General features: G+C 37.8%; 3 protein-coding genes and 1 pseudogene across 28 annotated transcripts in view; 2 read left to right on the top strand and 2 right to left on the bottom strand.

The window, feature by feature from the left end:
- The window catches only part of PNT1 (mannosyltransferase family protein), a 32,534-nt gene extending 20,492 nt beyond the window's left edge, over positions 1-12,042 (bottom strand). For all 17 annotated transcript variants that reach the window (XR_002281182.2, XM_088857471.1, XM_088857474.1 and 14 more), the window contains exons 1-2: positions 11,607-12,042; positions 8,300-8,508 (exon numbers count right to left, since the gene is read on the bottom strand). The gene's annotated coding sequence lies outside the window, so the exon portion shown is untranslated. The remainder of the gene's footprint in view (positions 1-8,299; positions 8,509-11,606) is intronic.
- LOC110007400 (F-box protein At4g18380 pseudogene) lies at positions 8-865 on the bottom strand (annotated as a pseudogene).
- Positions 2,188-3,437, top strand: LOC18435877 (pentatricopeptide repeat-containing protein At1g11290, chloroplastic). Its single transcript, XM_020668250.2, has 3 exons — positions 2,188-2,328; positions 2,447-2,594; positions 2,731-3,437. The coding sequence occupies exons 1-3, from the start codon at positions 2,188-2,190 to the stop codon at positions 3,435-3,437; spliced, it is 996 nt and encodes a 331-aa protein (XP_020523909.2).
- Positions 12,043-14,551: 2,509 nt separating the features above from the next.
- Positions 14,552-26,593, top strand: LOC105420771 (Tetratricopeptide repeat (TPR)-like superfamily protein). 10 transcript variants are annotated; one of them, XR_016048877.1, is made up of 5 exons: positions 14,552-17,226; positions 17,899-18,040; positions 19,751-19,813; positions 24,204-24,328; positions 26,014-26,593. XR_016048877.1 is itself a non-coding variant. In XM_011625739.3 (2 exons), exon 1 carries the CDS (start codon positions 14,658-14,660, stop codon positions 17,202-17,204), a length of 2,547 nt encoding a protein of 848 aa, XP_011624041.2. In that variant the 5' UTR covers positions 14,552-14,657; the 3' UTR covers positions 17,205-17,226; positions 26,014-26,593. The 10 variants fall into 10 exon arrangements, 2 of the variants coding, with proteins under 2 accessions (XP_011624041.2, XP_020523942.1); XR_002281183.2 differs by having other exon boundaries at positions 24,192-24,328; XR_016048876.1 differs by lacking the exon at positions 26,014-26,593 and adding an exon at positions 24,509-26,003 and having other exon boundaries at positions 24,192-24,328.
- The last annotated feature ends 294 nt before the right edge of the window (positions 26,594-26,887 follow it).

Below are 26,887 nucleotides of genomic sequence, written 5' to 3'. Positions count from 1 at the left end.
TCTCTCTCTCTCTCTCTCTCTCTCTCTCTTTGAACTCCGTAACTCAAGCCCACAACAAAAAAAATGACACCCCATTCCAACTCTAACCACCCTATGTACAATCACCATCCAATCCCTTGTTTCTCTTTCTAGAAACACCTTGGTTCTCTGTATCTAAGACCCCATCTTTCTCTCTCTAAAAAGCCACTTCTAGAAAGAATTCATCTCCAAAATGTGAGTCTTCCTCTTAACCAAAAGTTTAGCCACCTCCCGAAAAGCTCCATCAAAAGCCATGGACACAAATTGATCAGCCTCCTCTTTCCCCAAAAGGTCAATCACTCAACCTTATAAAAACCAGAGTTGCTCCTTTAAAACCCATACCATTAGGAAGCTCGATATACGGAGCATACCGGAGCTTCATGCTCAAAGCTGGGACTTGGGTTCTATTAGCACTTGCAGAGGCTGAAATGGGTTTAACCCTAATTTCACTCAATTGCCCTGAATTTATAGAAAGAACCCCTTGATTATCACAATAAGTTATTGTCAGTCTCTCTAAGCCTGGGTGCTCTGAAATTATTTGTCGCATAACAAAATGCCTAGCTGAAGCAGCAATTAAAGAGCTAATGGTCCAAACCACCCTAAGTTTACGCAGCTCTCCAAACTGGTCCCAAATTCACAGCTAATGGTTCGAGGACACTGGAAGGCCCAAAATTACGCAGCTCTCCAGACTGGTCCCAAATTCAGCCCTCCATTTGAGGAGAACCCCATCTCCAAACCTTAGCTCGCCATTAGGGAGTTGGATTTTCAAGGTCCTGATGCTTGAGAAGCTCTTCAAAACCTCAACTGGAGAATGGTGGGTGACTTCTGAAACCCCTAATCTTTTGGGTCATTACAAGCTTATGAATGGCTTCGAGGGACTTACCAAAAGAGCCTATCACCAGTTTGAGGAGATGAGAGAGAAAGCCTCAGGTTCTAGGGTTTATTGGATCTTCATCATCAGTGATTACAAAGTCTACTTTGATCAAAATATCTTCAACCATGGGGATGAGAGAGAAAAACCTTTTGGAAATAGAGAGGCAGAGGCCTACGGATTTTATATCCTGAACCTTGATAGAGAGAAGGAGTTTTGAGACAGAGAGAGACGGTGATGTGAGAGAGAGAGAGGGAGAAGAAAAGTTTGGATAGAGTGTCATTTTAGTGTTTCCTTGGGTCAAAATTTTATAGTCAAAGGGGTCCAGGGGGTTATAAAATAGAAAAGATGGAGACCTTTTGCTTACTAGTAATATTTTCAATTCTTGGGTCTCATGAGATATGGAAGTTAAAAATAGGGGCTACGAGGACATTTTCCCTATATAAAACAGTGTCGATACGTGACATTGTGATTGGGGCAATCTTAGCCCTCCATTCCAAATAGATGGTTGGATAAGGGGAAATATATAAGTTCTATGTTGTAAGGGAAGCATAGAAAGCTTGCTCCATAGTCATAGGGTATAGGAGGATAAAAAAAGGCAAAAAAAAAAAAGACAAAAAAGAAAAAAGAAAAAACTCATAATCATAGGTGGCAATGGATCCTACCAGACCCGAGACCGGGTAGACCCAGAACCCGACGGGTCTGGGTATGGGTGTAGGTCCGGGTCCAGCCGACCCGTTGCGACCCTTAAAAGAAAGCCTAAACCTTCAACTTTTTCCATGATAATCGTACAACATCTATCTCATCAATATGCAACTCACCCAAATCTACTAATATCTATAATACATGATCATTACTATATTTAAAAACTCAAAATCTGATGATGGTTAAGCAGAACCCCAGATTCAAGAGGCATTCAATCTTTCACCAAGAGCAATCTCTACACGCTATTCAAAAATCTCTCTCTCTAAACTGTGATGATCCAACTCCCATTAATGGTTGTATTTAGATATACAATCATCGACATGTCCAATGACCCCTCGCGTCCCCCTCTTCAAACCATGCATTAGACATCTCCACCAAACTCTCTCTCTCTGTGCTCTTCCTCTCCCCTTTCTCTCGCAGCTCACCAGCCACCCATTCTCTCATTACTATCACTTGTCTCAGCCAACTCCAAAATCACGGCTTTTGGGCGAGCGGGAAAACCAAAAGAAGCTTGCCTTTTATTCAACAAAATGTCTCAGAGAGACTCAGTAACTTGGAATTCCATGATCACCTGCTACTGTCAAAATGGGATTATGGACCAGGCCGGCCTCCTCTTCGATGCCATGACCAAAAGAAACGTGGTATCATGGAGTACCATGATGACTAGATATTCTCATAATCAAATGTTGGAGGAAGCTCGTCGTTTGTTCGATAGAATGCCTAATACAAACTTGGTTTCTTGAAAAGCCATAGTTAATACTTACTGTAACTTGGGTTTGCCAGGAATTGTTTGATTTGATGCCAAAAAGGAATTGGGTTTCTTGGGTTGTGTTGATTTCTGGATATTTACAGGTCGATGAATTTGCAAGGGCTTTGTTGGTCTTCTTACAAATGAGAAGAGCTGGGATTTTGGTGAGCCAGTCTGGGATTGCCATGCCTATAATAGCTAGTTTTGGTTTGGACAACATGTACCTGGTTCAAAATTTGCAGAAAATGGAAGGCTAGATGAGGCTTGTAAAATTTATGAAAATGCACCTGAACAGACCCTTTCAACACATATAGCAATGATCACTGAATTTGCTCAAAATGGAAGAATTCTTGAAGCTAGAGAAGTCTTTAATGGTATTCAAAACCAGATGTGGTTTCATGGATTGCAATGCTTGCTGGTTATGCTCAAAATAGTATGCTTGAAGAAGCTAGAGCATTGTTTGATACGATGCCAGACAAAAACAGTGTTACTTGGACTGCCATGGTTTCTGGTTATGCCCAACATGAGAAATGGGAACAAGCTTTAATAGTGTTCTCTGAGCTTCACAAAGAACGCATAGTGCCCAGGTATTGGACTTATACCACTGTCATTAATGCTTGTGCTAATAGTGGAAGATTAGAATTGGGGAAGCAAATACATTCCCTCTCTATCAAAACTGGATGTCAATTTAATCCCTTTGTCTCTAATGGCCTAATCACCATGTATGCAAAGTGCAAACACATAGAAGATGCTTCATGGCAATTTGGCTCAATTACGGTCAAAGATAAAATTCAATGGAGCTCTTTGGTTTCGGAGTTCTCTCAGAACCAGGCTCCTGAAGAAGCCTGCCACGTCTTTGACACGATGGGGAATCATGATATCATCTCATGGACGTCCATGATCTCTGTAGACGTTCAAGCTGGTCATGCATGTGAAGTCAATGAATTGTTTACCACCATGTCACATGAAGGCCTCAAACCAAACCCATTTACCGTAACTAGCATTCTATGCATTTGTGCAGATTTAGTGGTAATTGAGCTTGGAAAACAAATACATGGCATGGCCATAAGGCTTTGGCTAGACAATGTTGTTTGACTTAAGTGCCATGATGTCCACGTATTTCAAATGTGATAGCACAGCCAATGCCTTTCGACTGCTTAACATGATGCATCGTCGTGATCTGATCACATGGAACATGTTCTTGGATGGATGCGCACGTTACGGACTCGGCATTGAGGCGGTTCGAGCCTATGAGGAAATGATAGCAGAGGGGGTGGCCCCTGACCAAAGCACATTCATGGGGTTGCTATGTGCTTGTAGCCATGAATGTATGATTGAGGAAGGGTGCCGTTACTTTGATTCTATGAGCAAAGACCATAGACTAATGCCGCATGATGGCCATTACGCATGCATGGTTGGGCTTTTGGGGCAATTTGGGCAGCTCTCTGAGGCTGAAAAGTTTATAAGGAACATGCTCATTGCGCCTGATTTAGAGGTCTGGGAGGCTTTGCTTGGGGTTGTAAAGCTCACCTTGATCTCCAATTGGGTAATAGAGTTGCAGAGATGTTATTTCGTTTTGAACCTGAAAGCCTGGAACCTTAAATTTTGTTATCGAATATTTACATGGATTTAGGTATGTGGACAATGGTTGAAGAGCTGAGAAAAATGATGAACGAACTGGGAGCAATGAGAAAGAGTGGTTGTTGTAGTTGGATTCATGTGAAGAACATGGTTGATTGGTTTTTTATAGGGGATGAAAGACACGAAGAGAGGGAAGAGACTTATTGGAGCCTTGGAGAATTATATGAGCATTTGAGATCTAGTGATTATATGCTCGAAACTGAGTTTGTTATGGATGTTTTGGAGGAGGAGGACTTCATCGGTGAGAGGCTTCCTTGGCTTCTGACCTCTACTGACATTGCTAGAGGGGCCATACAAAGTGGACAGAGACTGTAGTTTCTTTCGAGGTTCCTAAAGGCCACATTTGGAATGGGAAGGCTAGGATTCTTTAGAATCTGGAAGTTCTGGTTCCTTGGAAGCTAGAACCATTGATATCTAGAAGTTTTGGAATCTGGAAGTTCTAGAAAATATGGAAGCCTGTGTAACCTTCGACTCTTTAAACATTCAATGAAGGTTTCATCATTAGAGAGAGTAATGCTTGTGGTTGGAGACGCCTGAAGAAGGCCGAAGTTCATGGGGAAGACTAGGGGGAGCTCAACAAGAGAGAAGAAAGAGCAATGGCAAGGAGATAAAAGACAAAGCGACTTGGGAAAGCGAAAAAAAGGCGAAAGTAAACTTTGTAAAACAAAAAAACAAGATAAGCTGCAAGCCCTTTAATTTTAAAGGAACTCGAACTTCCTATTTTCTCATTTACTTTACCACTATTAGTACCAAATAAAAAAGCCCTATAGTAAATTGGAACTTTTAGGTCCAACTTCTAGCTTTGAGACCTAAAAATTCCGGTTATCAAATGTGCTTCTCATTAGTGGTTCTTGTTGAAAGCAGAAAGAAAAAGTGATATTCAAAACACCTTGGTGTCTAAGAAAAAAAATGTGCTTAGAAATTACAATTATATTTCTCAAAAACAAGGATCGGCAAGCAGCTTTTTGAAAGAGGAAAGTTCTCGATTTGGATCTCTAATCGGGATCGGGCGATAGTTCCCCCCTCTAAAACCTACTCTTCCAAAAAAAAAAAATTTCTTGAGCTTATCTAATGCTTTTATAGGTTCCCCTAAATCCTCATTCCATAAACCCCTATTTTTATTTTTATTTTAATTATTTATTTTAAATATTTTTTCTGATCACCGATCAAGACCGATCCACATCACCGATCCAAGAATGAGACATAGATCAATGGGGTGAACGATCCACCTTATCGATCCAGGTTTTGAAACATTGTTACAAAGCGAGTAACTCCACTTGTACACAAAAAAAAAAAAAGGTCAATAAAAAGTTAAAAAAAAATTGAAAAAGGGATGTATTAAAAAAGGAAAAGTTAAAAAAAAGTATTTGAGTGCATTAAAATGCTAAATTAGATAAAAAATTAAAAACTATAAATGATTGATTATTGAAAAGCCAGATTTATTTCATAAACATTTTAAAAAGGAAAAACATATGAAAGTTCTCAAAATCATCTTAAAACCTATCAAATCATATATAAACAATGTATCAAAAAGCACTAGGGGGGTCCTAGGCAGCCTGGACCCCAGGCCGCCTAGGCGAGCGCCCAGAACCTGGGCGGCTGCCCAGTTGAAAAAAAATACTAAATTACCAAAATACAATATTCCAAGTTAAAAAAAAGAAGATAGATGTCGAGAAGAGAATTTTGATAATCCATATTGTTAAAACAGTAATGTAAAACCATACAAGTGTAGGATATAAAAGTCAACACTCAACATAACATAAATATACAAAAATTTAGAAAATATATAGTCTAACAAAAGTCAACACTCATGACTCAACACAACAATTAACACTCAACACTCAGAACCAAGAGGCAAGAGTCTTCAGTCGTCGTCACCATCATCATCATCAAAAAGAATATCAATAGGGCAAGCCTCATCATATGCATCAGAGTCGAGGCCATCATCATCAGAGTCATCTCCCTCTTCAATACAACGCTCGTCCTCCTCTGTTTCTTCTGAATCTGCCTCTTCCTCCTCTTCTTCCTCTACTTTCCTCTTACTAGTATGTGCAGTCTGTGCAGATGAGGCCATAGGAGTCTTGGCTGCTCTACTTGTTTCTTTGTGCTTCTCTGAACTCAAATATCGTATAATTTCCTCCCCAGTAGCCTTAGGAACATTTTTACACGGGGCAACATCCCCCTAAATACCGACAAGGTGTTTTTTAAACCGATAAATGGCCCCATTAGTATCCTTTCCACAATAATTACATTTAATACAATTTTTTATCACTGGGATTTGGGTTATAGCCATACTTCCAACCCGGATCACCACTCTGACTAGAACCTGAAGAAGATACTTCAATAGAACAAGGCTTATTTTTACCTTTTCTGGTTCTTTTAAATTCAGAAGATGTCTAATCTCATCCCGAACTGCTTCTAAAACCTTTGTACAAGAAACAACATTACCTCTAACACCAACAAGGTGTTTTTTGAATCGGCTAATGCCCCCATTGGTATCTTTTTCCCAAAAAGTACACCTTATACAATTTTTATCATTTGGTTTTGGGTTGTACCCATACTTCCGGATCACTTCTTCTAGAAGTAGCATAAATAGATCTATGACAAGGATTTTGTTCCTGTTTTTGTTTTCCAAAACTCATATATTGCTTAATTTCCTCCCTGATAGCTTCAAGAACATTTTTACAAGGGGACAATATCCCCTTTAATACCGGCAAGATGTTTCTTAAACCGGTTTATACCTCATTTTGTATCTTTTTCACAAAAATTGCATCTAACGCAATTTTTGTCATTTGGATTCGGGTTGTATCCATATTTGCAACCCAGATCTCCACTCCGACTAACTCCTAAAGAAGACATCTCAAAATAAAACAATCAATCTAAAAAATAAACTTTTGCACTTACTTTGATTGCTCGAACTCCAAACTTTGAGACACTTCGATCCAATGAAATGTAGTTTTCTGGAGGTTTCTTTCTCTTTAGAAGGGGTTCTTGTGGGTTTAGGTTTCAAATGAACCTAAATCCCCACCTTCTAACCTTTTATATCTTTAAAAAAAATCAAAACAAAAAACATTTCCGCCTCTGGGCGGGGCTGGGCGCTGAGCGGTCGCCTAGGCAGGCTCCGTACCGCCTAGGCGGCCGCGCAGGGACCACCGCCCAGTTTGGCCGCCTAAGCCGGGGCGATGCGCCCAGGCCTTCTGGACCGCCTAGGCGCTGGGCGGTCCGTCTTTTTGAACAATATATACAAACATATTACTAATGAGGATATTGGTGTTTTCTAACTTTTTTTTTCCAACTTTTTTCGGTAGGTTTTTTGGGTAAGGCGAGTTGGACACCCAACTCACCCGAAACTCGCCTCACCAGGCCGTGTTATTCACCTAAGTCCGTCTCGGGCAAGTCCAGTAACACTGGAGGACCCAAATACAATGAACTTATTTTATGATAAATACAGTGAAATCAAATTACCTAACAACCAATGTGCACCGACCTGATGTTTTGCATAATCCAATCTCGCAATGAAACCAACTAAACAAGGTTCATATGATAAAGTTCAAAACAATACACAAGCTCTAACTATGTTTTTAACTAGCACATCTTGAGAAAAGCTATCACAAAAACTTATGGCCAAAATTAAGGGCAAGCTTTCAATGCTTCCCCTACAACATAAAACTTATATACTTCCCCTTATCCAACCGCTAAGATTGTCCCAATCACAATGTCACGTCTGTACATTATTTTATTTTTTAATCTTTTTCTATAAACTATGTTGTGTCCAATCCTCTATTAAACTCGCACTATCAAAAAAATATAAAACAAATATTTCTAATAAAATAAAAATGACCAAAATACCCCTGAAAGATGACCAAAATACCCCTTCAAGGGGTATTTTGGTCATCGAAAAAATATTTTTAAAAATTTTTATAAGTGCGCTCCAATGAGAAGATGACACGTACCAAATTTCATATTCATACAATTTGCATAAAAAAAAAACTAAAAATAAAATACTTTGAGACGTCTGATATATGATCAAACGGTGAGTGGCTCTCTTGATCAAAATTGGCCGGCTGGATAGTAGGGGAAGCATAGATCTTCTATGTTGTAGGGCAAGTATAGAAACCTTTCCCCAAAATTAATCCCCAATAATTTTGAGATAGTTCTGAAACATGATATCGAATTTTTATTTTTTAAAAAATAAACCATTCTAACCAGATTTCTCTTAAAGATACTGATGAAAGATACAACAATGAATTCAGCTATTTTCTACATAACATGGAGCAAATAAACATGAAAAATACATAGAGTTTGAGCTCAAATACCTCAAAATAAGCCTCTCCCATGAATCATAACCAGCTGCAATCAAATTCTCTGCATCAAGTTCCTCTGACTTTCATCCCTTCCTGTTAACAAGATGAATCAGAACCCAAGTTTCTTGAGTTCATTATACAGCTTTAAGCTATAAGGTAAGACAGGTGCCTCAGCTTTAACTGCCCATTCATCAAAGGAGTCTTCACTGAAATCCTTTGATCTGCAACCAAGTACGTTTCAGCAATTAGGTCAATGAAATGCATCTCTCTCTCTCTCTCTCTCTCTCTCTCTTGATGGGTTAAATGCATCTCATGATGAATTAAGAGTTGGGGATTTTTAAACCTGGCAGTTCAGGGTGGAAGTAATTTCGTACATCATCTGCATTTTAAGAAAAAAGGAAAATTGTTTCATGCAGGCTGGACCGCATTCGTACAATATGCGGTCCAAAGGTATAAAGCATCCATCTTAAAGATGGATGCAAATAGGTAGGTGATCCATCTAAAATAAAGTGTAACCAACAATCCAAATATTTTCTTAATATAATTATTATTTCTAGTTTTCAAATTCTTTGTTTTTTTTTTTTCTTTCATATTCATGATCTCCATATTAAAGATTATATATTCTTTAAAAATTAAGATCAAATTATATTTAAAAAATATGTTTATTGCCAAGCCCGGGCTGGCCGCATAGAAACCGTGTCCTTGTCCTTTTAAGAATTCAAAGAGAGAGAAAACAAAAAAAAAACGAGAAAGGGACGATGGGCAAGAAGCGGGAATCTCTCTCGATTGTGCTCATGCGTCACCTTACTAGGTCAAGCCTAGACCGAGGAGGGCTAGGCCTAAACTAGGGTTGCTCGGGCTAAGACTAGACCTGACTCAAGGCAGCTCTAGGAAAAAAATTAAAATTCAAATACTACCAGACAACCGTGATCGTCAGATCGGCCCACATTTGATCTGGGCCGTTGGGTGTTTACTGTAGCGGTACGCACATGGGTGTACATGAACTTTTTTCCATATATATATATATATATATATATTATTTTCACACCAAATTTGGGGAGTCCAATCCTCTATTAAACACACACTTGTAAAAAATATTAAAACAAAATTCTCAATAAAATATATTCAAAGGGTATTTTGGTCATTATATTTTATCAAAAATTTATTTTTAATATTTTTTATAGGTGCGCCCCAATGAGAAGATGGCACATATCAAATTTTATATTCATTCAATTTGTATAAAAAAATTAAAAATAAAATACTCTGAGGCGAATCTAAGATCAAAAGATGAGTGGTTCACTTGATGAAAATTGGACAGCTGGATGGCAAGGGAAGCATAGATCTTCTATCCTATAGGGGAAGTATATAAACCTTTCCCATGACAATGAGCTTCTTCTTCTTTTCTTTTCATTTTTTTTTTTGCCTATAATACTGTAAATGTTGTCAATATTCTGACAATATGAACACCTAGTGCGCACTTAAAGACACATGATTATCATCATATTACCCCATGACTACGGCTACGAGTCGGGTTCAATTGGACCCGGACCTAGACCCAAATAATATTCAAGTCCAAAATTTGGACCTATACCCGGATCCAAGCTCGGGTATACCCGTCAGATCCCGAGTGTGTCCATTGAACAATCAAACTAAAAGGTACTTCAAAAATTCTCTAGAAGATGTTGTTTCCATGTCAAAAAAGCCTAAAATCCAATTATCTCAACCTTGAGATATATGAATGTCAAAAAATGAGCTCAAGTCTTGAAAATATTGTACCTTGTAATACATTATCTAGACTGTCAACTTTCAATATTTTTAAGTGTTCATAGATCTGATTGATCTATACTATTTTTTAAGCTTAAATTTTATAATTGAAGATAAAGATAAATTTTCAGGGTTGGACACTATTTGAAGGGGTGCCTTACTTTGATTGTTTAGAGCCTCAACCTTATATAAACTACACCCAAATCTTATTTATGTTATTTCCTCTTTTTTTCTTAATGCTTCAAAATCTTATTTATCTAAGTATATAATTTTATTTAGGGATTATCCTTCAATTTTTCTCTATATATCAACTGATTTATTGTTTCTTTTCATCCTTTCAACCATGCTTTTTTTTTCTTGTTTTTTCTTTTAACAAAGAGGGCCCCAAATCTTTGGTATTACTTTTTCTTTTCTTTTTCTTTTTTTTTGGTAATTCAGTGGGGATGACGTGCCCCTACCCGTTTTTTAAATCTTTAGTGGTTTTTGAAAGCGTAGGGTGAAAATTGAACTCTAGACCTTAATTGGGGCATAGGTGGTGCTACCACCACGATCCCAACTCCATTCTCAATCTTTGGTATTACTACCTCTCACTACGTTCATCTTTCCCCTAAAATTTCTCACCCACATAATCTTAATATTTATATATTAAATATAATTTATCCTTCTTGTTGTCCACGATTGCATTACTTGGTAGAATTCAAAAGAATAAAAAACATGCCAATAAACACAAAAAAAAGGACTCAGATTATATTGCTCTATTTTTTTTTGTAGCTGAGCTCTGATCTATTGGGTTGTCGCGAAACATCTCTAAAATCGCCAAATAAACACAAAAGAAAAAGGACTCAGATTTTATTACAAACCGTTTGAATAATCAGTTTGTAACTGAGCTCTATTTTTTTTGTAACTGAGCTCTAATCTATTGGGCAGTTGCAGAAAATTTGTAAAATCGCCAAATAAACACAAAAAAAAAAAGGACTCAGATTTTATTACAAACTGTTTGAGTAATCAGTTTGTAAATGAGCTCTATTTTTTTTTGCAACTGAGCTCTGATCTATTGGGCTGTTGCAAAAATCTGTAAAATCGCCAAATAAACACAAAAGAAAGGACTCAGATTTTATAACAAACCGTTTGAATAATCAGTTTGTAACTGAGCTCTATTTTTTTTTGTAACTGAGCTCTGATCTATTGGGCTGTTGCGAAAAATCTGTAAAATCATAAATAAGAGGTATGCTATTCACTCTGATTTTATTAAATAAAACACATCAATACTATTCGCTGTGGTCAGGGAAGTCGGGGGCAAATACCTCGAGAAAGATGAAGAACACAGATCAGAACTCAATAGGAAGGATCAGAGCTCAAAGAAGAGATAGAGAGAGAAAGATGAAGAAAATCAGAGTCAATAGCATGCCTCAAGATCAATAAAATAAGACTTCTTTGCTTCAAGAGCTCAAGAGCAAACACAATAACACAGAGAGAATAAGAGCTCTTTGCTTCAAGAGCTCAAGAACACACACAGAGATAAATAATACAGAGAGAATAAGATTCAATAGCATACCTCAAGATCAATAGCAAGGATCAGAGCTCAATAACAGCTGAGTAAACCCTAGCGAAGGCAGTGAAGAGAGGAGTCTGCCTGAGATAGTGGCGTGCTACGAAGAGAGGGGTGGCTCAGCGGCTGAACACGAAGAACAGAAGAGAGGGGTCGTGCTGCGAAGAGAGGGGTGCTCAGCGGGAAGATTGGAACGAAGAGAAGAGAAGAGGAGAAGAAGAAAAACTAGGGCTCAGGTTGAAGTTCTAAAACGAAGTTCCAATTTTAAGTTACGACCTTTTGGTCCGAACTTTTTTTTACAAGATGAACAGTATCGTCAAGTTCCCTTCCAATTTCAGGAAGACACTTCTTATCTAACGAGCATGCAACCTTAAAAATGTAGAATTAAAGGTGCACCTCAAAATCTACATGTATGAAGATCTTGATATGGACATGTATGAATATTAAAAGGAAAAAGGATTTCGAGTATGCAAAATAGTGTATCGTGCGGATAGTACATTTTCAAGATTTTCATGTGTTTATAAATCTATTTAATTTTAATTATTTTTAAAATTCAAATATTTATAACCATGAATGAAAATAATTTCTCAAGTCATCTTGAGAATTTTTTACATCAAAGTTATATTTATAATAAAATTTAGAGATGTGCCATAATTGGATTGTCTAGGATTGCAACTTTATGCAAACGACACCCATAGAAAAATGCCTGGTGAATTTGTACTCCTGCAAAAGCATAATGTTCACTAACTCCCCTTGGATGACGGGATCGGCTCGGACTATTTCATTCTCACCAAAAGGTAGAGGCCCAAATCCCATTGGCTTGCTACTTTAGAAAAATAACTTTAGCTTAATTGGTTAGCACTAGACAATTTGCAATGCTACGTCCTAAGTTCAAATTTTACCAATGGTAGGGGCCTTCTCCCCATTGAATCACCCAAAAAAAAAAAAAAAAGGTCAGGGTCGAACCGAGCTCAAATATCTATCTTACAAAAATAATTGGTCGCATTTCTAGTAGGGTCAATAGATAAAAGTTATGGTTTGCACAATGTTGTAACCTTAAACAATCCAATTAAGCCCCACCACTAAATTTTATCATAAAAAAATTGATATAGAGTCATATCTAATTATATAATTTAAGCTCTATAAATGGTTAAAATCATGTAGATCTATAAACATATGAAAATTTTAAAAATGGACGGTCTAGATAATGTGTTGAAATGTACTAAATAAAGGACTCAAAATCTTTTTTCTTTACATATTCATACATCTAGGTGTCAAGATGATCAATTAGAGGGTTTTCCAACGTTCACACAACCTTTTATGATGGATTTTTAAAGTGATATTTAATTTTACATTTTAAGGTTGCAACCTTAGACTTTTCCATAGATAAATGACCTAGTTCACTTAAAGCTAGACTAACACTGTGAAGGGTCCTGCCTCAACGAGGCAAGGTGGTGGGTGTAGACTCACGTCTAGTCTAGAGGTGGGAATGGTGGGGTTACTGCATTGAGCCAGCTCAAGGATTACCTGGTTTGAGCTAATCCGATTCGCAACCTCCATCCACTGACCTGACCCAAGTATCACCCAGTCGAGCTATAACCCAATTCACACCCTCCATTTTGAGCCAAGCAAGTTGGTTTTTATGTCAATGTTATGGATTAGGAAAAGTATACAATGAGACTATTTACCTTTGGTACAAGGTCATCACAACTAATTTTGTCCATTTGGTGTGAAGGTGAATGGCTACATTTATTTTATTGGCCATATTCAAAGTTCAAAAGAAATTATCTCGAACTTTGCGGCACACCTAAGTTATTAGATTTTACATTGGATGGTTATAATAATTTATGACCTCATTATACCAAGGTAAATGGTTTGATTATATACAATCCTTATTGACTACTACTTTCACAAAAGCCAGCGCTCACATCTCTCTCTCACACACAAATAAGTGGTTTGATTCACAATGACAAAGGTAAGTGGTTTAATCCGGAATGATAAAGGGAGAAAAAAGGGAAATATTCAAATTATTGGGAGTAAATATTTTAGGTAAAGTGATAGACATCCCATTTCATCCAGCTTTTTAAATATACTTGCTTTCTCTTTCACACACACAAATATTGTATTGTGCACCCCGAATACTTTTTGAATAATAAGATTGTATGCTATAAGACCGTATACTAAAGTTACAAAAAGGTCAAAATCACTCATAACTATTAGGTGTCAAATTTGATGGCTTAGGATGTGTCACAAAATTCAATTTGTTATTTTTTTTAAGTTTTGAGTTTAGTAAATGACACTCATGACGATCCGATTTAAAATTTGATAATGACTATGACCTTCTTATATTAACAACAAATACTCTCTTTATATACTATTTTTTGAGTCGTACTCACCAATCCACTCAATAGTTAAAAAAAATAAACTTTTTTGAACAAAAATGCCCCTTTAAACCCAACTTTTTTTTGCACCTACTCCACTTTAAGTCATTTTAAATAAAGCAAGTTCTACACGGCTTATTGTTCTATTAAAGCCAATCCAACGCAATTTTTGTCGAAGTGGCTTCATTTAAGCAGTGAAGGGTTGGCTTTTTGCCTTTATTAAAGCTAGTCATGCACAATGTGTGTTGGATCCGCTTCAGTCCCTATTAAAATCGGTCTAACACACATTATGTTGAACACACCAGAGTTTTTTCTAGAGGGAGAAGGAGGGGCAAAAACATGTGAATGGAGGGAGGCATTTGTGTTTTAAAAAATTATTTTTCTACTTGGAGGTGGGTACAAAAATAAATATTATAAGTTAATGTTGTGATTCCCAAATTTTAATAGAAAAAATTTAAACCCAATTATACGGAGAAAAAAAAAGAAAAAAAAACAAATTCACACCCTCATGCTCCCGCGGGAGTATATAATCTTTTGGCATTTGAATTTGACATCTTAGCGAGGGGTCTTCCCTCCATCCCTTTCTCTCTCTTCCCTTTTAACCTCTGTGGTTTTTGTTGATCAATTATTCTCTCTCTACAAGGTGCAGAAGCAATGCTTTCCCTCGCTTCTTGTAATGACTGTGAAACTTTTATGCTCTCGCTACAATCACATCCTTTCTATCTCTTCCACTAATTCAAAAACGCTAACGTTTAAGTTATGCAGAAGAATGGCCCATGTGGCACAAAGTATCATAGAACACAGTGATACCCATTTGGCCCAAAGTTACGTGGAACCACATGACTTGGAGCATGGGTATTCCGTGCTGCTTAAATCATGCTCTGAACCTTCTTTTCTAAAGCAAGGCAGGCAAATTCATGCTCAAATTCTCACTCAAGGGATGGGTTTCATGAATATCAAAGTTTTATGTATGTATGTTCTCACTAGAACCCTATTTGATGCCTTGAAATTGTTTCATAGCATAGATAGAAGGCACCCCATGCCATGGAATTGGATTATTAGGGGATTTATATTGACTAATAATTTTGAATTTGGTCTTTTATTCTACTTAAAAATGTTGGGTTTTGGAATTCAACCGGATAGTTACACTTTTACTTATGTTATCAAGGCCTGTTGTAGTTTATCAGCTATAAGTATTGGAAGATTGATTCATGAATCTATGGTCGCAATTGGGTTTGAATTGGATTTATTTGTGGGGAGTTCTTTGATGAAGTTATATGCTGAAAACGGTTGTATAGAAGGCGCAGTTCAAGTGTTTAATGAAATGAGGGAAAGAGACTGTGTATTATGGAATGTGATCATAACTGGTCATGCTAAGCATGGTGATGTTAATGGGGCGTTTAGGATATTTCAAAGGATGATGGGTTCGGATATAAAACCCAATTCAGTTACATTTTCTTGTGTTTTGTCAATGTGTGCCACTAGTTCGAATTTGGATCACGGGATTCAGCTTCATGGTCATGTGATTCGGTGTGGGTTTGAGTATCAAGTATCCATTTCAAATACATTATTGGCCATGTATTCCAAATGCCATTGTCTACTAGAATCACGACAGGTTTTCAAGGCCATGAATCAAAAGGACTTAGTGTCATATAATGGTATGATTGCTGGGTATGTTCAAAATGGGTATGCCGATGAGGCATTGAGTTTATTCTATGAGATGCAATCAGTCGGCTTGAAACCTGATTCGGTTACTTTTGCGAGCATTCTTCCTTCCTTTTCAGACCTGGCTGGTCTGATTGAAGGGAAGGCAGTGCATAGTTATATCATAAGGAATGGTGTGCATTTGGATGCATTTGTGAAGAGTGCACTGATTGATATATACTGCAAATGTAGGGATGCGTTGCTAGCTCGTAAGGTTTTTGATAGGACTGGTTATCTAGATGTGGTCATATGCAGTGCTATGATTTCAGGTTATGTACTTAATGGGATGAGTTATGATGCTTTGGAGATATTTCGGGGCTTGGAAAAATTTAGGCTCAAGCCCAATTCGGTGACTCTTTCAAGTATTTTACCTGCATGTTCAGCTTTAGCATCCTTAAGACTAGGTAAGCAGCTTCATAACTACATACTAAAAAATGGCTTTGAGGCCAGATGTTATATTGGAAGTGCATTGACTGATATGTACGCTAAATGTGGGAGAGTGGATCTCAGTTTTAGGGTTTTTGATAGATTGCCTGAAAGGGACTCTGTAGCATGGAATTCTATGATCACTAGTTGTGCTCAAAATGGGCAGCCCGAAGAGGCCCTAAAACTTATCCGAAGGATGAGTTTAGAAGGAGTTGGCTATGACTGTGTCACCATATCGGCTGGCCTCTCAGCATGTGCAGGCTTACCAGCCATGCTACATGGAAAGGAGATCCATGGCTTCATGATCAAAGGCTCATTTCGTTCTGATATCTTTGCCAAGAGTGCCCTTATTGACATGTATGCTAAGTGTGGTGCCTTAAGTCTTGCTCGATCTGTCTTTGATATAATGAGAGTGAAGAACGAGGTATCATGGAATAGCATGATAGCGGCTTATGGCATCCATGGCCATGTAAAGGAAGCTCTTCTTTTATTTCAGGAAATGGTGGACTCAGGCATTCTTCCTGATCAAATAACCTTCCTAGCTGTAATATCTTCGTGTGGCCATGCTGGCCTTGTGGAAGAAGGTCTCCAATACTTCAATAGCATGACCAAAGACTATGGTATTATGGCTCGAATGGAGCATTATTCATGCATGGTTGATCTACTTGGGAGAGCAGGCCACCTCAAAGAGGCAATGGGAGTCATAGAAAATATGCCATTTGAACCAGATGCTGGTATATGGGGTGCATTGCTTGGAGCTTGTCGGGTTCATGGCAATGTCGAGCTAGCTGAGCTTGCTTCAAAGCATTTGTTTGAGTTGGATCCTGGTAATTCTGGGTACTATGTGATACTGGCGAATATTCATGCAGAGGCTGGAAGATGGGAAAGTGTTTTAAGAGTGAGGAGTTTGATGAAAGAGAGAGGAGTTCAGAAATTGCCAGGTTGTAGCTGGATTGATTTGAACAGCACCACCCATATGTTTGTGGCAGCTGATGGATCTCACCCGGAGTGTGCTCAGATCTATCTAATCTCGAGGGTTCTTATTTTAGAACTGAAAGAAGCAGGCTATGTACCCAGACCAGAACTTTGTTGAGCATCTAAGCTTCATAGTGCAGGTCAGACTATATTTCTCAGTTAAGTAGCTTTTTTAGTGAGATTTAAATTATGATTCGATCCTGTGAGTTAGAAATCTTGCTCATAGACTCCCTTTTTCTGCAAGTTTATCCAGTCCTGATATTCTGAACCTTCCTTTTGAGTCCACCTCATATCATTTGCAACTGGTTCATATTTGGTGATATTGTGGATGTTGAATTTAATACTATATTTGGTTCACAAATTTATAGCGAATGCTCTGTTATTGCACAATAAATTGTCCATATGACCTTTGCATCTCAGCATATCTTTATGCACTTAATCCCAATGCAGGGTTCGAAGTAGGTTTCTCAAATAAGATGATCTCATTATTATGTTTTCATAAATTATCAACTGATTGTTTCTTTTAGAGGATCAATTTCCCTTTGGCAGCTTGCCCTTTCTATGGATCTTAAGATAAGGAGGTTGACTTTCTGCCTAGAGAAGATACCTGGAATTTGAAATTTACAGCAAGTTCTTCTCTTTTAGGTAGTGTGCACCTTGGAGGGTTTTTCATATCTCCTAGAAATCTTCTCTAAAACCTTATGGCGAAGTAGTGAAGAAATGTTCTACAGTTCACCAGAAAATGAGACAGAGGATTGACATTTGATGCTTTCGGGATAGCTGAGTGACTGCTGTAATTTTATCATATTCAGGTCTGGGAGAAGTTAAGCCAGCTTGACTTGGGTGGGCAAATCTACTTACTCAATTAGAGCTTAGCTCAAGCCAGGAGTAGCATGTGCTGACAGAAGCAATTTATCTTGCTACATGGACCCAGCCTGTGGACTCACAAGCTAGGTATGTATGGCTTTCTAGTTACCCAATTGGCCCAAAGTGGATTTAGAGTGATATTTAGTTGTTTTTCGTTTTTTCTTTACCATCCATGATTCTGACTTCAGCAAAACTAGGATGCAACTATAAATTTACTGGATTTCTATTCTAGTTCAGACCTTTATTTTGTACTGTTCAATAGTTAAGAAAATCTACCACATCATCCTTTAACACTGACTCCTCGTCAGTTTTTACAAAAATGCTAGTGCTGTAAGTTGGTCGTTATACTGGCATAAAGAGTAAATACAGCATATGTATATAGAAGACAATAATGTTCGAACTCAGGTTAACAATAGAATGACTGATACCCTAGTTGCTAGCATTATTAACTGAAATAGCTGGGCAAATAGAAAATTTCACAAAATTAAATAAGCAATAGGATATAAGATGCAAAGAGAGATTATGCTTCACTTGCCAAGGAGTGGGCAGAGGTTAACCACAGAGGCTATGCTACATGAATTGTCTGTGTAAGCTGGTTGAAGAGAATAAGCCCAACCTCAATTATGGTGTTCGGAGGTCTAAGATTACAACACATGCGATTCAACATTCACCTAAAGGCAAAATTCAAAGGGACAATATGTATAAGATTGTAGTAACTTATAAAAAATCAAGATTGTATGCTCATACATGGATAACAACCGAACATGATTTCATTTTGATGACCAAGAAAGCTGTATTATATCTATAAACTGCAAGTGGGTCTATATATTTCAAGGGAAGGTTCTTTGATGGTAACATAACCAATGGCAGATCTCAAATTTCGTTGATGGAAGTTGGAAGTCGTAGTTTGTTTTTCCTCTTTTGGTAAATAAGTTGGAAGCTGACTTATTTACTGTTTTCTGGTTGTGTTGAAGAAATTGAGAACAAAATTATTTCTGCATCATGTTGTTCATGAGATTATTTCTTAGTTATTAGATCGGTATTTTTAGACTTCCATTTCCAAGGGACTGTTTCTTATGCACATATAAATGTTCATGCACTACCTTATATTTGTTACTTATTTATTTAATTTACTTGAGGAGGGTGCAGTCTTGAAGAAATGGATCCATTTATAAGAGTAATCAATATTTGATGCTAATTGGCATCAGAATTTGGTGATATTAGAGAGAAATGAACCTAGAAAGCTTGCATGGACTTATCATTCATGTTGAGTTTGAGGGAGTTACTAAGAATGGGAATTGAACATTTATTCTTTTAAAAGGTGAATAAAGTCAACATTAATTTCCCAGTTCATTTATTGATGTGTCGGTGTTGTGTGGGTCTAGTCTTTTATTTTTTAGTTTTTTGAGAATTTTTTTTAGACTTTTGATTTCATAACGTCAGATTAACAGTGTTACCCTGGCGTCTATTTGGAAAACGGGGCCTGCATCTATTTGGAAAAAGGGCCAGAGTATATTCTTGCATGAGTCCCGGGAGTCCAATGCATATGATATATTGCACTTGGGAACTCTTTCATGAGAGTACCCAGCTTTTATTATAGTTTTCTTAGGTTTATGTTATTTACTACTATTTTTTAGAACTGTTTATGTTGTTGATTGGTTCTATTTGTATATTTATCTTCTCTGTCTATCCTCTTTGTATTGCCTTTACAAATTTTTCTGTGTAGCTTGAATATTTGCTCTTCAAAATTAATGGTTGTGAGAATACGGTGATCTAAAACATAGGTTGATAATGCAGGCCAGGGCCTATGAGGTGTTGCCAGGAGTCACTCAACCAACAAGGCATAATCACTCACTCCAGGTAGGAGGAATCAATAAAGTCAGAGTAGGTGGACTTACTCAACTCCAAATGTAGCAGAAAATTACTTGCAATGAATAAAGTTTTTATTAAAAAACTAGTCACTACGATAATAGCCATCTTATAAGGCTTTTATACGCTCGAAACCTAAGTCTAAATGCTCCTAAATACCGTGTACCAACCTTTATTAGAAGACCAAAATCCACCTTGAAGCCCTCATAACATTGACTGCATGCAAAACTAACCTCTCACCAGTGCAACAGATATTCCAATGGGAAATGCATTAACTTTATGCAATGCAGGACTCTTATTTGCTACATACACTTGTCCAAGGCAAAATAAAGTCTCATGCACATGCATCACGCAAAAACCATTACGAAGGCAACAACTAAGGTAACTAGATGTCCACCTTGGGTGCTAACCAGAATGCTTACTAGGCGCTCCAATTCCCTCCTTCTTGACAAGAACTCGACCTCAAGGTGCTAGTCGAGTATTCTTTTGAGACCCAAGCATCCTCAAAACTTGGCTTCCCTTTCTATCAAACAAGGTATTGTGTATATGACCCACGAGTAGTAGTGATAGAGCACATGCCCAAAACATCAATAGTTTCTCGATGTGAAGGATTGGATAAGGTGGAGAAATTGGCTAATTCCAAAGGTGCTGGATCTAGGTAAACATGTTATGGCTAGAGATTACAAATGTTGAAGGTGGAGCTAATAGATAAGTTTGGTACTAACTCCAGGCAATAGGCACTGGCTTTAGTTTCTTAGAATGCGGCAAGAACCAAACTTTCTTTGCTTTAGCTTTTTATAGGTGCCGGTTGGGAATTTTTCGTGAAGATAGACCATAACAAGATCTCCTTCATGGTGCGTATACATATCAACATTTTCCTTATGTGTTGAGCAACATATTGTAAATTTTATTGGACCTGCTTGGAGTTTTTATTTGTTAATAACGGTGCCTCCATGAGCTTTGTTTTCAACAATTGGAAGCTCAGCAATGGGAAGCTCTTTTCAACTGCCTTAGTTCCATCAAATGTCTTTATTCTTAAATACATTAGTCATGAGTGCAACTGGCCAGCTGAAATATTCATAAACCACCGATAACATGATTCCATCCCATGGAAACTACACACATCAGTGGTGCTCCTCAGGTAGGCCAATCGAGAATGTCTTGGACTTTTTCTTCATCCATTTGAATACCATGTGTAATTGTGACATAACCTTGAAACAAAATGCGGTCAGTCATGAAACAACACTCTTTTTGAGATGAATACCGGTTTGTTATTCTGAAGAACCTTGAATACACTGGTCACGTGCTCAAGACGTTATGATTCATCTTTGTTGTAAATTACGATATGATAAATCTACCTATGAACTCCCTCAAGACTTAGGTCATAAATCTCAAGAACGTGCTTGATGTGTCCAAATGGCATGACAAGCTACTCTGCCATTCATCACCCTGCTATATTTGTATTTGGTGGTAACTGCTTTGCAAATCATTCTTAATAAACCCCTTTACACACATAAGCATATCTATCATGTCATCAGGGCTGGGACTTGGAAAACGGTGTTTCACCGTTATCTTGTTCACAACTCGCCTATTGATACACTTCTTCCATGTGTCATCCTTCTTTGGTGTAAGAAGAGTTGGGACCACAGAAAATCTGACTCTCTCAGGAGTCCTTCCTCATCAATTCTTCTACTTGCCTTTGGTGTTCTGTGTACTCCACATGCCTCATTTTGTAATTAGGAAGGGTGGCTCCCAGAATGAAATAAATATGGTGGTGGATATCTTGAAGCGGTTGCAAGTCATCCAGCAATTCTTCCGGAGTTAGGTTCTCAAACTCATCTACGAAGCTGGAAATGCTAGATTGAACTTACTTCTTACTGTTTTGAATCTTTTGATTCCCATCCACAACTATGAGGGCATAGAGAGTGCTCTCCTCCTTACAATACTGCTTAAAGGACTTAAAGGAGAGCAAATTGACCCCTCTGTAAATGTGCGCATGTTGGTAGTCATGTCTTTTAAGGGGCTGAGAAAAACGTTCGCTCCATCTTTCACAACGGGGTGAAGATTCCTTCTACTGTCACGATGAACACTTCTCTCAAACTGCCACTGTCTCCAAGTAAGAGGTGGCAAGCATCCTTTCGAAAGATGTCAAACCAAAATGGAAAGCTTGATCCTACATCTTTCCATGACCATGATCTCACCTCCCTTTTTAAACCATGAAACTTTAGCGTGGCATTCACTTTTGAGTTTCAGCATATGGACCATGGATTTTGACAACCATATTTTCACATCTCCTAAAATCTGTCATGACTACTCACTTTTCCCCATAGGATGTGCAATAGTTCTGGAAAATGTTGTGCTGAAGCCATTTGTGATCCTCTTGAATGAAGAACATGATCCAGATGACGAGGCTTGCGTCATCACGTTTGGGTCTCAATATACTTTCTACCTTTTTCAGATTGATCATATACGGGTTCTTTTTTCTTCCTACTCAATTCCTTTACCATGTACATTGGAAGTTCAACGTTCTTTTTTGGGCACTCATACACTCTGTGGCCTTTTTCACCTCACCAATAATAGGATGAGTTCAACCACATGGCAGGTTTTCCATGCTCCTTGATTCCGTCCCTGTCATTTGGGTTTGGACTATCAAAGGGTTGTGCAAGACCCCTGTCATATGGCCTTTCTGTCAAACCCTTGGAATGGTTGCCCTTATCACTCTTTTTAAATGTGCTTCATTTGGATTTCTCTTCCGTCTTAAGTGCCGTTTGATATGCCTCTTCAAGGGTCTGGAGAGAGTGCATCATGAGCTCTCCATGGATATTATTCCAGCGCATTTAATTATTGGGGCCTAACTGATCATCACTCATGCAGACTTAAGTGGTTAGCAACTCGTAAATTTACGTCTTATAATTGGCAACAAACTATTCAACTTGGCGCAATTGATGGAACTTTCGATTGGGGGTCTGAGAATAGCTTAATGGCAGGAACTTATAATCTAGTTTGAGTTTTATTTTGCTCTTGTACTAATCATAGTGGCACCTCTTCTCTCTCGAGGTATTGTTGCCACCAAACAAGAGCGTACCTTTTGAATTTTGTGGAGACAAATCAAGACTTTAGTTCGTCTGAGAGATCTTTCCATTGGAAGAAGGTTTTTCAGTTGCTATCCAATCAAAATGTTCATCGGGGATTGAGGCCACCTTCAAAGTCCAGAACATTTACTAGGATGCTTTTGTCCTCACCTTCTAGAGTTCTGCCCAAGTGCTCCTAAGTCCAATGACTGTCCCATGGCTTGCTTCCTGTGGCTCATTCAGTAGGGCTGGAGTCATTGGACTTTACACCATCTGAACCAGTAAACATACTAATGGTGCTTCGGGAAGAGGTGCTTATTGCAAGAGTTTACTTAACATTTGTTAAAGCCCTTAGTTGGACCACCGAAGGTCCCTCTAGTTCAGCCCTAACATTTGTCTGTGGGTCTGTCTTTATGGAGGCATTGTAGGGGAGCAGCTTCAAAGGGGTGGAATTTTTTTGGGTTCAACTTGCTCTGATACCAACTTGATGCGGCGGGGTCCTGGTAAGTGTTGCTGGGAATCAATGAACCAGGAAGGTGAGGTGAAATAACTCACACCAAATAAAGTAATCTCTCAACTCCTAGTAGGAAAATTCAACTCCAAGTGCAACAACGAATTGAATGATGCAGAGCGTGGTTGGTACTCCCAGTCAGGGCCAAGGAGCTTTGTTGTTTCCTTGGAATACTTGTTGTATGATGCATGTGCATGAGACTTGATTTTGCTTTGGAAGAGTTATCATATCGTCCGATCCTTACCCCAACTATCTGGGGTCAGCTACATGAATCATGTTCTACCATTATGCTCTCTATTAAGGGCCATACCTCAGTCAGACAATAAGTCACAATGTTTTGTTTTGAAAGAGTGTGTGTGGGAAATACGAGTCTTGCATAGAGAATGTATACAAGTCGATGTACTTTGCATTGGAATATCTGCTGTAGGGTTGGTAGATTAGTTTTGCTTGTAGTCAATATCGAGAGTTTCAAGTTGGATTTTATTCTTTCAATGCATGTGGACTTGCTATAGGGTCTTCAAAAGCATCTAAACTTAGGTTTTGAGTTTATAAGAGTCTTGTAAGGTGACTGGAAATAGTAGTGATTAATTTTAGATGAAAAAATTTATTTGTTGCAAGCAATTCTCCTTTGTTTGAGTGATTCCATCTGTTGGGCCTGAGTGATTCCACTCCACCTAGTTGGTTGAGTGGTTCTCGGTAACACCTCACATTCCCGACCTGCATCAATTGAAGTTTGATGTTTTTGATTCTTTGTAAATTCTGATGTTTTCTATTATAAACTTGTAAGATTCTTGTTAAGGTCTGAGAGCTGTTAGGCCGGTTGAATTGGGCGAGAAGATTTACTGACATGATCAAACTGGGAGTGACATGTATGGATGTAAGCAAGTCATGTTGCCATATGGGACGTAGGAACTCAAAAGCTAGGTGTGTCATGTCTTTCTGATTGTCCAGTTATCCAATTGGCCCAAAAGGGATTTAAAGTGAATTAAATTGTTTTTTGTTATCATACAATAAATGATTGACTCTGACAAAATTGGGATGCTACAATAAGTTGACTGGATATTAAGTCTAGTTCAAAACCTTCATTTTTGTGTTGGTCACCAGGTATGAGAATCCACAACATCTATCCTTTGACACTGGCACATACCCCCTCGTTAGCAGTTACACAAGCACTAATGCTATGAGTTAGTTTCCGTATCAGCATAACAAGAAATATAGCATGAGGATGTAGTAGACACATAAATGATCTTTTATGGGTTTTGATAGATGAAGACACAATAATGTTTGAAAAAGGAGTAAGAATAGAATGGCAGATAGCTGGGTTGCATGCACTATTAACTGAATAAAGGGAATAAAGAGAACAGACTCACAAAACCAGACGAGCAACATGATATAAGATTCTATGATATTTGAATATGGAAGAGAGATGATGCTTCACTTGCCAAAGTGAGGACAGAAGCTTAACTGCTGGAGCTAAGCTGTATGAAAATTCTGTTTAAGTGGAATGAAGAGAATATAGACCCATCCACATTTTTAGTGTTAGGTGGTCTTAGGATTACACAACATGGGAGATCCATAGTTCCCAAAAAGGGAATTCATGGAGATAACATGTACATGATCGTAGGCTTTGACATATGTAACATTGCATAAGTTCGTTTTGATACCCAATAAAACTGCCTTACATCTACTGACTGCACGTTGGGGCCTGTGGAATCTCGAGGAAGGGTTCTCTGGTGGTACCACAACTGGTGGCAAATCTCAAATTTAGCCCACAATTGTTTGTAAGAAGGAACTTGGAAGTGATCTTTTGTTTTATATTTTTTCTTTTTCTTAAGTAAATTGGGAGTTGACTTAGTTTGCTGTGTTTTTCGGTTCTCATGAAGAAATTAAGACAAGAATTAGATGTGTTTTATATTCTTGTTATAAGATTATTTCTTGGCCAGTTCGCCTTCTTTATTCCTTTTACACATCCATTTCTGTGGCATAGTTTCTTATACACATGCATACATTTGTGCACCATGTCATATTTGTTTCATATCTATTTAATTTATTAAAGAGGCAGTGTTGAATTTTTATAAGGGTGATTGATATTTAATCTTATGTGGGATCAGAATTTGGTGATATTAGAGAGATATGGAACTAGAAGGCTTTCATGGGTTTATTATTTGTCTTGAGGTAGTCATCGAGAAATGAAATTTAAGCATTTTTTTCTAAGTTCATCTGTTGATGAGTTTGCGTTGTGAGTGGGTTTAAGCTTTTAGCTTCACATTATTCAGATTTAGAATGTAACCCTAGTCATCTGTTTGTATAATGGAGCAGTCTAGGGAGTACAAAATGTTCCTTATATTGCTCCTGGGAACTCCTCTTTCCTACGAGTACCCCCTACTAAGCCTTCTGCTGATCGTCTTCTTTGGTTTGTGTTATCTAGTGGTTCTGTTTGTACATTTATCACCTCTACTTTGTTCCTATTTGAAGTGCCTTTACAATTATCTCTTTGTAGCTTGCTCGTCAAGATTGATAGATTGTGAGAGTCCCTTGATGTACAACATTAAATGTGCTTCATTAATTGTTATATCATATATCTTACTTTTTATGCAAATGGTTGGCAGGACGCTATATTAGATGCAAAAATTCAGCGGTATGGTCCTATATGAAATAAATAGCAACAAGCGTCATTCTTCCTTAATGCACAACATTTTTTCTATGTTTTTGAATCCACTGATTCATAGATGGATATACAGAATATTAGAAGTTGGATCGATTTGGGATGACTGTAGTGAAGGTCGGCATTATGGTAATCATGTTTCTTTGATGAATCATTTGAAGAGTCTAGAAAGAAAGGAACATTGTATTTCAGAGAAGGCTCATGGAACAGGGACACTGACAGAAATCATCAAGAGGTTGATGATAGAAAAGGCCAAGGGTGTATCAATTAGAAAAGGAAGAACAGGGATGTTTGGTATTAAAACAGTAGAGTTTTGGAACATTGGATTGGGGTCCTTCATTATTTCCCATCCAAAGTAAGGCCAAAATGAAATATTAAATTTCTTCGTACTGAGTTGAAATCAGAATCATGAGTGGTGTTTGAGGGGCCAGGTATACTAGCAAGTCTCCAATATTTATCAATCATGAGGAACTTCCCTTTCCTATTGAAATTTCAATATATATATATTTTAAATTCCGTTCTTATGATCAAATATGTTTGACAATTTTCATGTCCTCAAGAATCTTGTAAAACTGTAGGATTTGATGATGGGTCGTCCAAGCCTGGTATGCTTGTGCATGCTTCTATGCCATGTATCATCCCCATATGTTGCATAATTCATCCAGACAAGAACCTACCAGTTAGATCTCCAATCCTTTACTATAATGGAACTTAGTATATTAATAATGAGCATGGTTATTTGTGATGGCCGCAATTTTTTACAATATTTAGTAAAGTTGAACCTCAAAACCCTATTGGAAATGCAATTCTAGTGCCGG

Source organism: Amborella trichopoda, chromosome 2, assembly GCF_054954075.1.
Source record: "Amborella trichopoda isolate Santa Cruz 75 chromosome 2, AtrichopodaSantaCruz75HAP2 v2.0, whole genome shotgun sequence".
Lineage (NCBI taxonomy): Eukaryota > Viridiplantae > Streptophyta > Magnoliopsida > Amborellales > Amborellaceae > Amborella > Amborella trichopoda.
The sequence above is the reverse complement of the archived record's forward strand: the minus strand, read 5'-3'. Positions and strand labels throughout refer to the sequence as shown.